At 43.0% G+C, this 17795-nt stretch overlaps 1 protein-coding gene across 14 annotated transcripts in view; it reads right to left on the bottom strand.

Moving 5' to 3' along the window:
* Positions 1–17795, bottom strand: part of magi1 (membrane associated guanylate kinase, WW and PDZ domain containing 1) — a 299144-nt gene that overhangs the window by 32098 nt on the left and 249251 nt on the right. For all 14 annotated transcript variants that reach the window (XM_031901235.1, XM_031901239.1, XM_031901241.1 and 11 more), the window contains 2 exons: positions 8688–8719; positions 2236–2452 (listed from right to left, as the gene is read on the bottom strand). In XM_031901235.1, coding sequence (XP_031757095.1) covers positions 2236–2452; positions 8688–8719 — 249 coding nt within the window. The remainder of the gene's footprint in view (positions 1–2235; positions 2453–8687; positions 8720–17795) is intronic.

Raw genomic sequence — 17795 nt, 5'->3', positions numbered from 1 at the left:
TTAGTACATTACATTGCACCCTTCTCTGCCCCAGTCCCACCATCACCCACAGCCCAGACTGTAACCATTACACACATATCTATAAGGGAACACTGCAGAAATATTCCCGTATTTATGTCATTGTATGAAGCCCATTACAAGACAAGCTGCTATATTTCAAAACGCCTTTTGAATCCCAAAAATCCTCATTACGTGGCTCCAATGCCACCAGCCACAAACTGCCAATGGGGGGGGAATCTCTCAATTAAAACGCCAGGCTCCTAATGAGCCAAACCTCCATTTCTGCAGCATTTGCAGTCTATTGGTCCCATGGGGCAAGCGCTGGGAGTAAATGAGAGCGTCTTTCCCTTTAAAGAGACATTACAGGCAAAATGCAGACTGCTTGGATATGATGAGACATTCAGCCTGTGGGTTAACCCTTTCCTCTACATTCACTCCCCTTGGAGCTTTTTGGGGGAGCGAGTCCTGTGGGAATTGCACATTTGCAGCCATGTAATTAGAACTTGTCACTGTTTTTATAATAACCTAATACAATATTCTCACATCTGATTTGAATTTCGTACTGAAAGTGTAATTGTGTTGGGGTTTTTTTGTTCTTTAAATGCAAAAAATCACTTCGGGGGCTGTCGCACTCACAGCAGGGAAACAAGTAACCGGACTTATTCATTATGTAATAATCTGGTTTGGAACAATCCCTAAGCCCCGCCCCCTGTTCCCTAAGCCCCGCCTCCCAACTAAGATATAAATAATCCTTATTAGATGCAAAACAATCCTATTGGGTGTAATTAATTTTAATTAAATGTTTATTGATTTTTTTAGTAGACTTATGGAGATCCAAATTACGGAAAGACCCCTTATCCGGAAAACCTCAGGTCCTTAGAATTCTGGATAACAGGTCCCATACCTGTAGAATACTACTGGGATAGAGTTTGAACCTTTAGAAAACCTGAAGACATTGATCCCACCAGTAGCCTCTAAAAGTTATCATTAAGTGAGTAAAGTAGAAATGGTGATTTATCAGGTTCCTCCTCAAAAAAAATGAGAGTGAGAAAGCACTATTATAATCTGCCTCATATTCAGGCACCGTAATATAATAGAACTGGGGGCAGATTTTGGTATTGGGGTTGGTTTGGTCACAGTGGTGCCTGATTCAGAATGGTGTTATTTTCTCCATAAAGCAGTGAAACCACATAGGACCCGAACTCGGAGTATCACTCATATATAAGGGATAATGTACCCCCTACTGTAAATGATAAGGATATTAGCAGTCACTGAGGGGTTCTGTGCCCATATAAAGGCACAAGGCTGCAGGCTGAGTTATACAGGGAACTCTGAGTATCACTCATGTATTATAAGGGATAATGTACCCCCTACTGTAAATGATAAGGATATTAGCAGTCACTGAGGGGTTCTGTGCCCCCCATATAAAGGCACAAGGCTGCAGGCTGAGTTATACAGGGAACTCTGAGTATCACTCATGTATTATAAGGGATGAGTTAGAGCCTCGCTATACGTATAAGAGCTCTGATGGAGCAGCTATAGAGAAGGAATTATCATATTACATACAATGCAATATATCCTTTATTCTCTAAGGGAAGCCAACAGAGAAAACATTAATTACATAAACCTTTACTGGAAGAACACATGCTCGCAGCTAAGGTATCTAATTCCAAGTAACCAAACCTCACGTTCTGGGTCCTTATTTTAGAGAAATCGCATTTTCTATCCCTCTTGGCTCTATAGGTTTCCCCGATTAGGGCACATTAACGCCCCGTTAGGCCAGACAAGACATCAATACCAATCCAACGCTCTTTATTCTGCTATCGATTCACGCGAGTCACTAGAAATATATTCCATCGCACGCTTCTTTTTTTTTTGATCCCTCTACAGAAACACGTCCGCGCTTTCAAACGGAATATTGTAGGGCCCAATAGCAAACACGGGCTAAATAATACACAAGGCACAGCAAGTCGGCCCTGGCGCTCCACCATCAATATTTATGCCATGTAAAGCGGATAATATAGTGCGGAGGCACCTCTGCATTCTCTCTGGAAATAAAATATATCCGAGGCTTTACGGCCACGGCTACATCAAGGTTACATGCGTGCTGATGTTTTCAGAAAGAAACCCTCGTTCCTGCCCAGAGAGGGGGCAATAAATAAATAATGGGAGATAGAGAAGAAATTACAGCGGGGAAGGGTGGGGGGGAACGGAAGCAGAATCACCAATACTTACGTCTGTTCTCATACATGCTCCTGGATTGGGCCCAGATTTTGAAAGGATCAGGCTTTTTCTGCCCGGAGTTGTCGGCTTGGTCGACAGCCGGCGCCTCGCTGGTAGGATAATCGGGGAGCCCAGGCGCGGCGTGATGGGGTGAAGCAGTGTGCCCACTGTGCTGGCTGGAAACACTGTGCTGCGAGCTGTTTTGGCTGTCTTTCCTTTCAAGTGGTTGCTGGAAGGAAACAAGTACAACAGAGATATTGGCGGCGGTTCAAAGTGGTACTTTCACTTAGAACCTTAAGTACCAACATGCAGGGAGAAGTCTTTCCTACGCGGTGATCAACCTACCGAGAACGGATTATGAGGTTCTCTATACTTATACTCATACAACGGTCCTATTCAATAATTAATCACGTTGCCACCACATATGTGCAAATATATATACAGCCTCTAAAGGACTTTTAGCTACCAGTTCCATGATCGTACTAGATCCCATCAGCTCTTCTTAAGGTTGGACTGGTCTGTCAGAGTAATGGGGAATATTCTGTTCCCAGGACCTTGTGGCCTCTAGTTCAAGACCATTCCAAAAAATCCTTATATCCAAAAAAGGGCTATATAAGACCTATCACTATCTTATTGTTGTGAGAGTGGGCCATGGATGTCTAGTTCTCCATAGGTAGACTGGTACATTAGGCCAAGTGGGGATGTCCACCAACTGGTCTGTAATGGAGGATATTCTGGTCCCAGGACCTTGTGGGCTCAGGATGATTAGATGATAGTTCAAGATGATTCCAAAAAAATCCTTATATCCAAAAAAGGGGCTATTTAAGACCTATCACTATCTTATTGTTGTGAGAGTGGGCCTTGGACGTCAAGTTCTCCATAGGTAGACTAGAACATTAGGCCAAGTGGGGATGTCCACCAACATCACTTGTCGTTAAACTCATGACAATATAGACCAGCGGTTCTCAACCTGTGGGTCGGGACCCTTTGGGGGTCGAACAACCCTTTCACAGGGGTCGCCTAAGACCATCTGGAAACACATATTTCCGATGGTCTTAGGCATAATTTTATGGTTGGGGGTCACCACAACATGAGGAACTGTATTAAATGGTCACGCCATTAGGAAGGTTGAGAACCACTGCCCTAATGACTTTTAGCTATCGTTTCCATGATCGTACTAGATTCCATTAGCTCTTCTTAAGGTTGGACTGGTCGGTCAGAGTAATAGGGAATATTCTGTTCCCAGGACCTTGTGGGCTCTAGTTCAAGACCATTCCAAAAAATCCTTATATCCAAAAAAGAGGTATATAAGACCTATCCCTGGATGTCAAGTTCCCCATAGGTAGAGTGGTACATTAGGCCCAGTGGGGATGTCCACCAACTGCTCTGTAATGGAGGATATTCTGGTCCCAGGACCATGTGGGCTCTAGTTCAAGCCCATTCCAAAAAAATGCTTATATCCAAAAAAAGGGCAATATAAGGCATATCCCTGGATGTCAAGTTCTCCATAGGTAGATGGGTACATTAGGCCAAGTGGGGATGTCCACCAACTGGTCTGTAATGGAGAATATTCTGGTCCCAGGACCTTGTGAGCTCAGGATGATTAGATGATAGTTCAAGATGATTCCAAAAAAATCCTTATATCCAAAAAAGGGCTATATAAGACCTATCACTATCTTATTGTTGTGAGAGTGGGCCCTGGATGTCTAGTTCTCCATAGGTAGACTGGTACATTAGGCCAAGTGGGGATGTCCATCAACATCAGTTGTTTTTAAACTCATGACAATATAGACATTACAGCCTAGAAACAAAGGAGTAGGCTTGAGTGCAACCAACTCCTCCCCAAATGTTCTAGGTCTGTAGGATGTCACAGAGTTCACAAAAGGCTCCCCCTAAGCCTATTTGTTATTACAACCCCTAATGTAGCGGGCTATAGCTGAACAGTCCTACATGGAACTCAACTAATGGCTCTAAGACTACTCTACAGTCCATAGAGATTTCCTGCCAAGGCAGTAATTACAAACAGCCCTGTGACCAATAAACTATGCCCTTATACTCAGCAAAGAAAAATAAATAGACAAAAGAAAAAACCTATGACATATTGAAAAGGTTAATGGAAGCCAAATAATAGAGCCAGTCTTTCTTTGCAGACTGAGATGCAGCCTGTCAAGTATGCTGGTATTATTTTTTTTCTGCATCCCATCCAATGAGCACAACTTAGGATATACAATTGGAACCTGATTTTACTTAGTTTCTTAGAAAAATAATTGCCTTGGATAAATAGATACTGGGCGCCATAAATCAGCCCATAGAAGTTCCATCTAAAAAAAATGGCTTGTGTGGAAAATGCCGGCTTTTGGCCAATAAATATAGAAAAAGGCTTTGGGAGGGAAGAAATGAAAGTAAGGCAGCGAGGATAGCGAAGAGGTACCAATTTTTTGCTCGAGTGCTTTCTGCCTCCCTCAAGGAGAATTGGAGACGTGGGGTCTCGGTAATAATCTTTAAAGAATCATCTTGTTAACGCTGACAATCGGGATGGCATTTTTTCAGCCGACATTTAGGAATTTTTAACAGATTTGGGATTATATATAAGTAGTTTGGGCTTCAGTAATATGCAGTATATTTTGAATAACAGAACCAATAACAGATTCCATCCCCACAGAATCGAAGAAAAGCACTAATTAGTGGAAACTGCCATCTCAGTAATTAGGGCTGAAACCTGAAAGGCCATTACAGGCGACCTGTCGCCTTAAGAAGCAATTCCAAATCCCTTTTATCACGTTAGTTGGGCAAAATAAACTTTACTTACGTGACAAATGACATAAATCTTGTTTATAAATCTTGTGCACAGTCACAGCAAGCAGGCAGCTGCCATTTTGTAAACACTGTTATTAAGAGATCATGCCAAACTCTTGTTTGTGCTCCACAATCTGGCACCTGATGCTCATTGCCCATGTACAGGATAAGTAAATGCAATGATATCTAGAAAGTGCTGAATGGAAAGTGAAAGTAATTGCCTGCCCCGCCTCCATGCAACTGTTAAATATGCCTTCTTTTAGCACAGTTGCCCAAAGAGCATTGACCACAGAAGAATGAACCTATTGGGCTAATTTGAACTGTGTTTACAAAGTTTCTAAATGACATTATCTGCTTTTATAAGCGTATAATCAGGGTAGGACTGGGCCGCTGGGACACCGGGAAAAAAACCCGATGGCCCAGATCCAATCCCAGGGCTAGAACTAGGTGTAGGGCAAAGCTGCCTAGGGTGCAACAATTGGGGGGCGTCTATGCTCCGTTTTCATTGCCCCCGCCGCTTGTCATTACATGGTGGGGGCAATAAACTATCGATTCGCATCACAACCCCCCCATGCACGCCAACACACACGGGGGGGGGTGCAATGCGATAGCGCAGGGGCGAGGTGGCCGACCGGGTTGCCTAGGGTGCCCGGTTGGCTTGGCCCCCCCTGCCCGATCCCTATCAGCGCTCCCCCACCTGCAGGTGTCCCTTCCCTGACGCGTTTCACTTACCCACTTACCCTCAGGGGAGGACGTCGGGCAGTGGCTGGGGCCCCTGTTGGGGGGGGTTAGGGGGCACTTTGGGGGGTTGGGGGGTGCGACAGCCCAGCTGGACCCTTTACCCCCCAGTCCGATCCTGTGTATGATAGCTTGGGGCCTCGGAGAGTGGTCACGTGAAGTTTACTGTAATTTGTGTGCATTTATTGTTTTTCTACAGAAAAAAAATATCTGCTCTTGCCTGTGGCTCCCACTGTGGCCCTACATCCGCCCACTGTGGCCCTACATCCGCCCACTGTGGCCCTACATCCGCCCACTGTGGCCCTACATCCGCCCACTGTGGCCCTACATCCGCCCACTGTGGCCCTAGATCCTCCCACTGTGGCCCTAGATCCTCCCACACTTGAAATATAATATAAAATTAAACCATTCTTCATTGGCAGAGTGTTTTTTTGATAAAATGAGAAAAACGCCATTTTAAAGAGACACAAACAAGCCAATGGGGAAGGGCCCTGTGTGTAGCCCATAAAATTTGGTGTTAAATATTGCAGAATTTGCTCTGTTTCACTTCAGTTTGCTGCATCAGCATCATGTTTTCTGGCAGTTGCCATGGAAATTACTATGTTGTCTGTTCAGACAGAGAAAAACTTCATTGTGTCCGAGTCTGCCCCCCGCAGGATGATAGTGGGATAGAACCCTGGAACGTAATGACTGGGCACGTACATGATCTACATCACTGAGCATTAAACAGCCGTGACCCAGCTGTGGCAGAACTGCAATAATAAATTATTATTTAAAAAAAAATGATCTAGAATTAAAAAAAAAAAAAAAACTTTTTGGAGAGGGAATTTCATATATTAGAATAAACCATTAAATTATAAAAATACAACCCTCAGGATTACATAGAGGCCTGTCACCAAGCGACGGAATTGATCCTGTCACTAAAGGGTAAGTGATCAAGGCTCGTTCAAATCAGCATACATGTGACATTTAGTGACTGGGCTGTGAGCGCACAAACCCGCAGTTCTTTGGGGTTGTGATAATGCAAAGTGACAGCGGTACCCGGTCACGTGACCACTCTCCCAGGCCCCGAGCTATTGGTAGCCTATCAATTATTTCAAGGTTTCCACTGCAAAATAACGATATAAAAAAACCCAATTAGCTTCTTTATCTCAAGATAAACACCCGTTTGTATTCAACTGTAAATACAGTCTTTAAAAAACATGAATTAAAAAAAAAATGAGGATTATGGGATTGGTCCATTTGTAGATTGTAAGCTCTTTTGGGCAGGGCTCTCTTCACCTCTTGTATCGGTTATTGGTTGCTTTATATGTTACTCTGTATGTCCAATGTATGAAACCCACTTATTGTACAGCGCTGCGGGATATGTTGGCGCTTTATAAATAAATGTTAATAATAATAATAATATTCTCCTTGTAGATTGTAAGCTCTTTTGGGCAGGGCTCTCTTCACCTCTTGTATCGGTTATTGGTTGCTTTATATGTTACTCTGTATGTCCAATGTATGTAACCCACTTATTGTACAGCGCTTTATAAATACATGTTATTAATAATAATAATAATCAGAATGCTCCTTACAACTTACTGTACATTGTAAAGAAAAACATCCCTATATTTGAAAATTCAAAACAAATTAAGACATTGCCCAAGCGTGTTCTTTGCAGGAAACAATTATTATCCTTCCCTCTTAAAGTGACAGTACCATTAAAAATAAAATGGCTAAAATGTGAAATTTTTATATACATTATATATATATATATATATATATATATATATATATATATATATATATATATATATAATTTATCCATAAATGTTACCAATATTTTCATTAAGTGAATACAGAAGGAAGGGGGCAAATAAACAGAAAAGAAACAAGAAAAGGGGGGAGGGCCACTAATGAATAATTTATGAAAGAAAAGCTGTATTGGTAATGAGGCCCTGCCTGTATCCAAAACAAATAGGGGGGGGGGGGTCAAGCTAAATTTAAAGCTGCACTGAATCATTACTGCCCATTGAAAACAACTAAACCTTTATACCCCCCCCAAAAGGCACCAGTTGTTTTGTATCTAATGTGTTGACTATTATATTTATATATTTTTTTAATTTATATTTACAGAAATTGTCAGTAAAATTAAAAAAAAAAAAAAAAATTCCGCCCATCCGGTCGCTCTCTGCGTTTATAGGAAAGGCCCTTGTGTAAATATTTATGTGTACATTAAAATAAAGTGTAGGTGACTTTGGCAGCAGCTGGCTTTTACTGCACTCTCCTGGATAGAAGGCAGGATAACACTGCGTGTCGGAGCAATAACATTAAGCCTCCGAGTCCCAAGCCTGCCGACACCTGCAACCCATCTCCTGGGGTGGGGGGGGTATAAAGAAAATATATTCTGCTCCTTAGTGTGGGTATAGGGCATAAATATATCCATTTTCCTAGTAAGAATGGATAAAATCTAAAGAAATATGTAAAAAATATCATAAAAAATATAAAAATTAGAGAAAGATCGGTAGGGAAGCAGGTGGCTAACCCCCCCTTGGATGCACTTGGTGCCCCTATGGTGCCCATGGGGTTAAAGACCCTGTAATATAGGAAAGAAGGTGGAGCCACAAGAATATTCCCCCCACCAAAAAAAGGAAAAAAGAAAAGGACGTGAGCTTTGGCTCCCCGATCTCAAAATGTGACTGGCGTAAAAGTAACCCAAGATAATTAAAGAGAGGAGATAAAGACGCTCAACTGCAATACGCCTGCATTCTGTCCGCTGATCATGCAGCACGGACGGATAACGAGCACAAATGACAACATTCATCCCCCCAAATATCCCATTGTATACACTGCCCCATCAACAAGCAAAGCTCAAAATGTACAAAATCAGCAATTAAAAAAAAAAAGGGGAGATGTAAGAAAAAAAAAAAAGGAAAAAAATGGCTTACCGACTTTGGGCTCTTCTTTGGGACCGGGAGTCCTGGAAAACAGCAACAAGGGAGAAATAATGATTAGCATGGAAATGCCACGTTCATCTGAGAAAAATCCCAAGGTAGATCATTCCTAATGTAGCCATCTGTGCTGCAAGAGCCAGCGCCGCTTCAGCATTGCGAGTTAGCAGCAGTCTGTTTATACGGAATCAAAGCCTAGTGTGAGACAGCCAGAGCTGGAAAGGGAGAGGAGGAAAGGGAAAAAAAAAAAAAAGAGGGGGAACGAGAGAGAGAGCGAGAGAGAGAGAGAGGGAGAGAGAGAGCGAGAGAGAGAGGGAGAGAGACAGAAATCTATCTGCATTAGCTATGCTGACTGGTGCTGCAGCAGCCTGTAGGCTGGGGAACGGAATTCAGACCTCAGCGGCCTCGGAAATTCAACACTTGGACAGAATCTCAAATGCTCCCCTGGATTAACAGAGACTTGGCCAACAATTAAAGCAAGATATTTCCCTTTGACGCCAGCCGCCTGTCAGCTCTGTGGGCCAATGAGAGATGCACCAGCGAGACAAGCACTGAAGGGGCTTCAGGGAACAGGGGCTTCATTCTCTGTTATTACTGACTGGTCTAGAGAGAGGGATGGGTATCCTGAGTGGGAATAGAGAGAGGGGTGGGTATCCTGAGTGGGAATAGAGAGAGGGATGGGTATCCTGAGTGGGAATAGAGAGAGGGATGGGTATCCTGAGTGGGAATAGAGAGAGGGATGGGTATCCTTAGTGGGAATAGAGAGAGGGATGGGTATCCTGAGTGGGAATAGAGAGAGGGATGGGTATCCTGAGTGGGAATAGAGAGAGGGATGGGTATCCTTAGTGGGAATAGAGAGAGGGATGGGTATCCTGAGTGGGAATAGAGAGAGGGATGGGTATCCTGAGTGGGAATAGACAGTCACAGGAAAATCAGATATTGGGATATTGTTTCTTCTGCGTTCATTAGTCACGTCTAAAATACTAATTATATCGTTTAATGCCTTCAGAAACGTGATATTACATTTAGTCTAGTTATACAATGCAATATTAAAATGCAAAAAAACAAAAACAAAAAAAAAAAAAGCATCTTAATAAAAATAAAATATAATAATAAAAAAAAAAAGTTATGGGACCAGTTATCCATGGATCTCCATACCTAAAATCTACTTAAAATTCATGTAATAAACCCAATAGGGCTGTTCTGCCCCCAATAAAAGGGGTAATTATATCTTAGTTGGGATCAAGTACAGGTACTGTTTTATTATTACAGAGAAAAGGGAATCATTTAACCATGAAATAAACCCAATAGGGCTGTTCTGCCCCCAATAAGGGGTAATTATATCTTAGTTGGGATCAAGTACAGGTATTGTTTTATTATTACAGAGAAAAGGGAATCATTTAACCATTAAATAAACCCAATAGGGCTGTTCTGCCCCCAATAAGGGGTAATTATATCTTAGTTGGGATCAAGTACAGGTACTGTTTTATTATTACAGAGAAAAGGGAATAATTTAACCATTAAATAAACCCAATAGGGCTGTTCTGCCCCCAATAAGGGGTAATTATATCTTAGTTGGGATCAAGTACAGGTACTGTTTTATTATTACAGAGAAAAAGGAATCATTTAACCATTAAATAAACCCAATAGGGCTGTTCTGCCCCCAATAAGGGGTAATTATATCTTAGTTGGGATCAAGTACAGGTACTGTTTTATTATTACAGAGAAAAGGGAATCATTTAACCATTAAATAAACCCAATAGGGCTGTTCTGCCCCCAATAAGGGGTAATTATATCTTAGTTGGGATCAAGTACAGGTACTGTTTTATTATTACAGAGAAAAAGGAATCATTTAACCATTAAATAAACCCAATAGGGCTGTTCTGCCCCCAATAAGGGGTAATTATATCTTAGTTGGGATCAAGTACAGGTACTGTTTTATTATTACAGAGAAAAGGGAATCATTTAACCATGAAATAAACCCAATAGGGCTGTTCTGCCCCCAATAAGGGGTAATTATATCTTAGTTGGGATCAAGTACAGGTACTGTTTTATTATTACAGAGAAAAGGGAATCATTTAACCATGAAATAAACCCAATAGGGCTGTTCTGCCCCCAATAAGGGGTAATTATATCTTAGTTGGGATCAAGTACAGGTACTGTTTTATTATTACAGAGAAAAGGGAATCATTTAACCATGAAATAAACCCAATAGGGCTGTTCTGCCCCCAATAAGGGGTAATTATATCTTAGTTGGGATCAAGTACAGGTACTGTTTTATTATTACAGAGAAAAGGGAATCATTTAACCATGAAATAAACCCAATAGGGCTGTTCTGCCCCCAATAAGGGGTAATTATATCTTAGTGGGGATCAAGTACAGGTACTGTTTTATTATTACAGATTATATTATCTGTACAGAAGATTATAATTACAGTTGATGTAGGAAGCATAGGGTAAGATATGGGTGCAGCCCACTCAGCGCCAGGCAGGGGCTCAGTGAGTAGATTACCCGGCGCTGAATCATAAACAGAATGCAGTGTGAAAGTGAATCAGTGTTTACAGCAGCGAGCGGCAGTTGGGGGCTCTCATACTGCCAACCGTGCATCTCACATTCCCAGAGCAGGGGGGGCTCTAACTGGCGGTCCCTGCAATGCACGGCTATGGGCTGCACGTGCGACCGACAGTCAGGGGTAGGAAACTGGCGAGCGGAGACATTCAGTCTGAAGATTAAACATGTGAAAATTAGAAATGCACCGCAAACTCCCAAATCCTCCTTCAGCGGAGGTCTAAGTAACGTGTGAAACCCACACTCCTAATGAGAGGAACCAGAAATGTCACTGCTGATCCAACCCATTCTCATATTCAAGCAAAAGGCTGTAAGGTTATCATTTATACCCCCCCATCATGACTTATTCAAGGTGTTGGGGGGCCCAGGGGAAGGGTTTCCAACAGCGTCGGACTGGGGGAGGCAGAAAACCTGATCAAAGGGCCCACCAATCAGGTCTCAACCCCCCCCCCCCATAAACACCAACCTGCCGTTCCATTATTATCCATTTCAGTATTTTATTTCTAAATGGTAAGGAACCGTTTGATAGTTTCCAGTCTATAAACAAACATATCCTCATATTACCAGTTACACTGAATAATACAATTATTTCTGTAGGAGAGGGGTATATACTGAGCATTAGTACGGAGGGAACAACCTGACCAAATGGAACAGCCCAATCAATAAGACTTTCTCCTTTTTACTATTAATAATGTATAAACCTGTCGTATTTCCTTTCTACAGCAACAAACTCACAGCTAGGAATGAACGTGCTCTCCTTGTAGAGTGTAAGCTCTTTTGGGCAGGGCTCTCTTCCCCTCTTGTATCGGTTATTGGTTGCTTTATATGTTACTCTGTATGCCCAATGTATGAAACCCACTTATTGTACAGCGCTGCGGGATATGTTGGTGCTTTATAAATAAATGTTAATAATAATATTACTTGGACTATAGGTGTTGTATGCTCCCAGTGTATAGTTTGTGCCTGTCAATGCCCGGGTCCTTGGGAGGAATCATTGCGCTGCTATTAAAGGGACAGTGTATGACTTTGCCAGACTTGAATGACCAACTGGTTCTTCTACATCAATGATCTCCAACCAGTGGTTTGTGAAGCACAGAGACACCGTTTTACTCCAAGCAGACCCTCCTGCAGGCTAGAAGTCCATATGGGGCTACCAAAGAGGCCCATGAGTAAAAAAGGTTGGGGATCCCTGTCCTACAGCAAGGAGAGAAAGCAACCAAAAGATCTCCTCATCTTGATTCTCATTGCTGGAAACCTAATGACCCAACTGAGGCCCCCTAAGGAGAACATGTCTCCACTAAAGATCTAGATTCAAAAGATCCCTTAGGAACATAAAATGGATATATAGAAGAGCTCATCTAGTTGGGGCACACTTCAGTCAAGAGTTGGATGAAAGGTCTGATGGTAGGAACTAGGCAAACACCCCTTTAGCCCATTTAATAAAACAGCCCAACTGTTCCTATTGGTGCAGGACACCATGGAGTCTTGGATCAAAAAGAGACGGGACTTTGGTTGCATGGAGATCACCTTGGAAGAGTCACCTGGTTGGATATTGGGGGCAAAATGTTCACATGACCACCCTGGGATATTCTTGAACTTCACTTGCCACAATGCTCTTCTACTTCTCTCTGACGCATTATTTCCTTTTGTTTGCCTCATGTGGCCACTGCCTACTGAGCCCATATAGATAAAGATATACATACATATAGCAGGGCTGGGTCCAGCTGTGGCATGATCTCCCACACCAGGAACAATCTGGCCATACACATAACAGTAGCAATCCAATCCTTCCATGCTTGGCTCATAGGATCAGAAAGCTACAGAACCTCAGGCACCCAGTAGGCTCCCATTCACTCCTTCAGCAAAGAGGGAACTTCCTGGAAGATGCTTATCTTAAAATTAACCCTGTATCTGTTGAAAGTTTTTTTGTACCTTAATGCTATTGGGCATTATTAGGTAAAAATATTCCCCTTCCCATCAGGTCCCTCTTTCTAAAACCTGGGAGCACAAGATACACTGGTAAGACGTGGTGACCGGCTATGGAGAATCAAGCACTATGGCAGCTCTGTTTCGGATATACTATTTCCCATCACGTTTTAGTTTATCTAAAGAGAAACCAATATCTGTCCAACTGCAGTGACCTTGTCCGACGCTACACAGGGCAGGGAACTAATTAAATCCCAGTTGAATGAGGTTTTACTGTAATCTCCCCAAGGGCACCCCCCCCCACCCTGTGCCTTGTTTCAATATGTATCAGCTTGTTTGTAATCCACTTGTACAGCAGCGTGTAATGGTCAGTGTGGCTCTTCCTATAATTCTTTCAGTGGGTTTGAGCAATATACTTGCCATTAATGGACTTTGCTCAAATATTACTGCTGCCTTATTCCCCATAGCCCTCCTATTGTGTTATAACGTGACTATATATCTATTCTGAAGACTAATGACCTAACAGTGGGACGGCCTAGAGATAATAATGACAGCAATTGGGTGCATATTATCTATAAACTCACGATAATATATATATATATAGCGCGATTGTGCCGTTGTCAGTGCTTCATACTGAGCACACGTATGACTGACGCCCTTGCACGGCTTCCCAGTAGTTCTACACAAAGGCAAATTGTTGTGTGTGCATACGTAGCCACGGCGTGGAACAGCAGTAACTGCTCTATCTGTGTAGGCAGATAAATAATCCATTTCTACACATATTACTTGTGCACTTATTTAAGCAAAGCTGCGCCTATTTAATGCAGGGGAATTTAAAGGGGAAATATGCACCACTGACAGGGGTAGTTCACCTTTAAAATAATGTATTGTAAGATGTAAAGCTCTAAATAGGTTCCAATTTACCCTGAAGATGAATAAAAGATGATGGAATAGACGGATAGGTAATAAAAAGTAACGATAATTAAATCGTAGACTCGCGGAGCAATAGGGTTTTGGTTACTGGGGTCAGTGACCCCTATTTGGAAGGCAAATAATTTATGTTTCCAGCAAATGGGGAGCAGCACCCATACTCCGGGTGGGTTGGCAGCTGTGGCAGAGTCTGTTTCTACTCTCTGTGCCACACTTCGCACAAAGCTCAGTATCACAAATGCAGGTCTCCCCCTGCTGGAGGTTTTTATTATTACATTATAAAGTAGATTTTCCTACACGCTCTTTAGAAGTTGGGGACCCTGTTAGTGGCCCCCCTAATGATAATATACAGATAAAATGACTGCTTGTGTCTGCATTTCTGTTTATTCATATGGTTGGAAGCAGACATATCGCTTTCCATAAATTGCACAGATTGAGGGTAATTCTGCTTGTGCACTCAAAACATATTTGCAGTATATAATGATATCTGTATTTATATATGGGTAGGAGCTGCCACACTGTTTATCTTAGACAGTACCCGAAACATTGCCTCTGTATATTTGTATTCATGCATATGGGTGGGAGCTGCCATACACCTTTGCCTGCCTATAGGTGCCTTACACATTTTTCCATGGTCCCCTAAATTTAAGTGACATTTATGTCACATATTCTACAATCTTTCCCCCAAACTCTCAGATCCTTAACCCTGATGCTACCCCCACCCAGGGGTCCAGAAATAAGTAACAGTTTCTGGGTCCCCATTGGATCACTAAGGTTGGTGACAGCAGGGACCTGATAACTGTGGGATTTTCTGCCCTCACCACACAATACGAGCAGGTCAGAAACACCTGGCATTGCCCTGAAAGGCTTAAACCTTGCAGAGCCCAACAAGAAGCATGAAGGGTTACATAGTAACATAGTAAGCTAGGCTGAAAAAAGACATGCGCCCATCAAGTTCAACCATAGATATGAACCTTGCAGCCCCTGTGTTATGATCACAAATTCCCCAACTTAATAGGCACCAAGCATAAAGCACTGCAGAACCTCTTCCTTAGTTATTTTCTCTTTTTGAGTTGCAAGAACCCAATCAAAGCAAAACAACAAGGAACAGACAGGGGGCCCCTGGTTGCCCGGCTCCTACAAGAACCCTCAACACTCGGTACCTTCAGCTGTTTCCCGCCACCCCGGCACTTATTGCCTTAAGTAACGAGCCTGGAAAATGTCAACTGCACTTTGGGGGGAAATTCTCAACCGGTGCATTAAATCAATAGAGTGCACATTCCCATAGGCTGCAATACTGTTAATTTTTGTAATACTAATTAGGGCCCGGACTGCTCTGTTTGCAAGTGTAAAGGTGCCCATACACCTTAAGATCCACTCGCTTGGCGATGTCACCAAGCGAGCAGATCTTCTCCCGATATCCCCACCCACGGGTGGGCGATATCAGGGGAATTTAGGCCAAACAATCTAATTATAACGGCGGGTATAGGCAAAGTCGTTCCGGGGACCGCATCAACGAGCCGATGCGGTCCCCGATCTGACTAGATTTTCTAACCTGCCCGATCGAGATCTGGTCGATTTCAGGCCAGATATTGGCCGGGCAGGCCCGTCGGTAGTGCCCATACATGGGCCGATTAGCGGCCGAATCTGTCTAAGGGACCCATATCTGCAGCTAGAAACGGCCTGTGTATGGGGACCTTTACTGTGTTAGCGTTATTGTTATACTAATACCTACAGTTAGTATTAGTGTTTGTATATATAGTTTATGTATGTGAGTGTATAGATTGGTAAGTATAGGTTGTGTGTGCTGGGTTTACTTGGAAGGGTTGAACTTGATAGACTCTGGTCTTTTTTCAACCCTATGTTACTATCAATGGACCAAGAGTTGCCCTGGGTATGGTTCTAAATAGGGGCATCTGCGCTGTGCAGGCCCGGACTGGCAATCTGTGGGTTCTGGCTAATACCAGAGGGGCTTCTGTAAGAAGCCATAGACAAGTGGGGGGGCTTTTGCCACCTATTCTTCCGGCCTTTACTAGCCACTGACGTAAGGGGTAGGGGCAGGTCTGAAGAGGCGGAGTTATGACGCTGCAGGGGGCTGGAGTAGTGACATGGAGAGGGGTTGGACAGAGGTGTTTCAAATTCAGGTTTGGGGGCATAAAGGGGGGTTGGGAAGCCTGGGGATTGGGGCAGTTCTGGGGCTGGGTAAGTAGGGATTACAAATACACAGGCAGCTACATTGCTACAATACTGGCTCCGGCTGGTATTTTACTGGCCAATGAGAAACTGGCAAGGTGGCAACCCTATCCGCAGCTTGGGCAGTCCCACTATTGCAGGTAAGATTTGGGGAGAATATAACGAGACATTTTTGTATGTGTTTAACCTTGTGATGAGTGAAGGGGAACCCCGACCAAATGTTACAACTCAAGGGGGGTCTTACAATGACCCAGTTTTGCTTCCATCGCTTACTGTACCAACATAAAGGGCGTTCCCTACACCCAACGAGCCAAGGCCTCCGACTATAAATATATATATATAATATAGCTGCTGGCTAGGAACTGATGGGTCAGGTATTTATGGCGCTCGTTACGCAGCTCCCTATGCAAATGAAGATCGATGCGTCGGCAAATAATTTATGAACACATTGATCCGCAGGCAGTTAATCCACAGGGCGGTATTTCATCAAACCCAGGGTCTAAGTGGCCTGGAAAATGAACCGATCAATAATTGCCCAGTTGTGGTGCCATCGGTCCGCAGTATTAGCATTTCATAAGGCCAGGAAAAAAAAAAAAATAAAGGTTTAGTTGCCCTTCAGAAAACATTTTCATCATCTGTAAGCAAAAATAGGCGGCCTTCAGCGGCCCAGAGGTTTAAATATTACATGGAAGGTTATGCACTTGGGGTTTAATAATATGCAGCAACTTAAAACGCTTAATGGGACTCTGATTGGATGAATCGTTCATTGAAAAAAAGAAGTAAATGGTCATCGTACAGTAAGGCCAACGAGATATTGTTCTGCATTAAAAAGGGTATAATTCAAAGACAGGAGGAGAGGGTCGTACTTCCCCTTTAAAAACACTGGTTAGGCCCCATCTAGAACATGCCATGCAGATTTGGTTTCCAGTGCTCAGAAGGGGCAACTAAGCTAATGATGGAGCATTTGCCCCAGGGGAACTCCTGGAGCAAATGTTTTAGTTCAGTCGTTATTTACTTTGACAAAGGGTTGAACCTGATGGCTCAATGTCTTATTTTTCGACCCTAACTTCTATGTAACAAACCAGGTGGGAGTTGAGACAAGACATTCCATTACAGGTGAGCAAACAAGAGCTGATCAATTTTAAGAGTATTTGAAGAACAGATTCTTTCTAGAAAACTAGTCCTACAACGGGTCAGGCACTGCCCACAAAAAAAGCAGGGTCCTTGAGGGCTGCAGGTAGGGATTTTTAGATGTGGGTGTAGATGCTGGTTGGTAGATAGCGGGTCTGCAGGTTGGGTTGCAGGTCTTACCCATATTTATTATCTATATTTGACTACCCCGCCCACTTCTGATGTCACTTCTGGTTTGCAGCAACAGCACTTCCTGTTTAATGGCCGGTGGTGGGCAGTGGGTTGTGGATAAGGCAGTTGATGGTCAAAGTGAGCAAAAATTGACATTGCGGATCTGGGTTGCAACCCACAGGTCCA

This window comes from Xenopus tropicalis, chromosome 4, assembly GCF_000004195.4.
Source record: "Xenopus tropicalis strain Nigerian chromosome 4, UCB_Xtro_10.0, whole genome shotgun sequence".
NCBI lineage: Eukaryota > Metazoa > Chordata > Amphibia > Anura > Pipidae > Xenopus > Xenopus tropicalis.
This window is presented reverse-complemented; position numbering and strand designations above follow the sequence as displayed.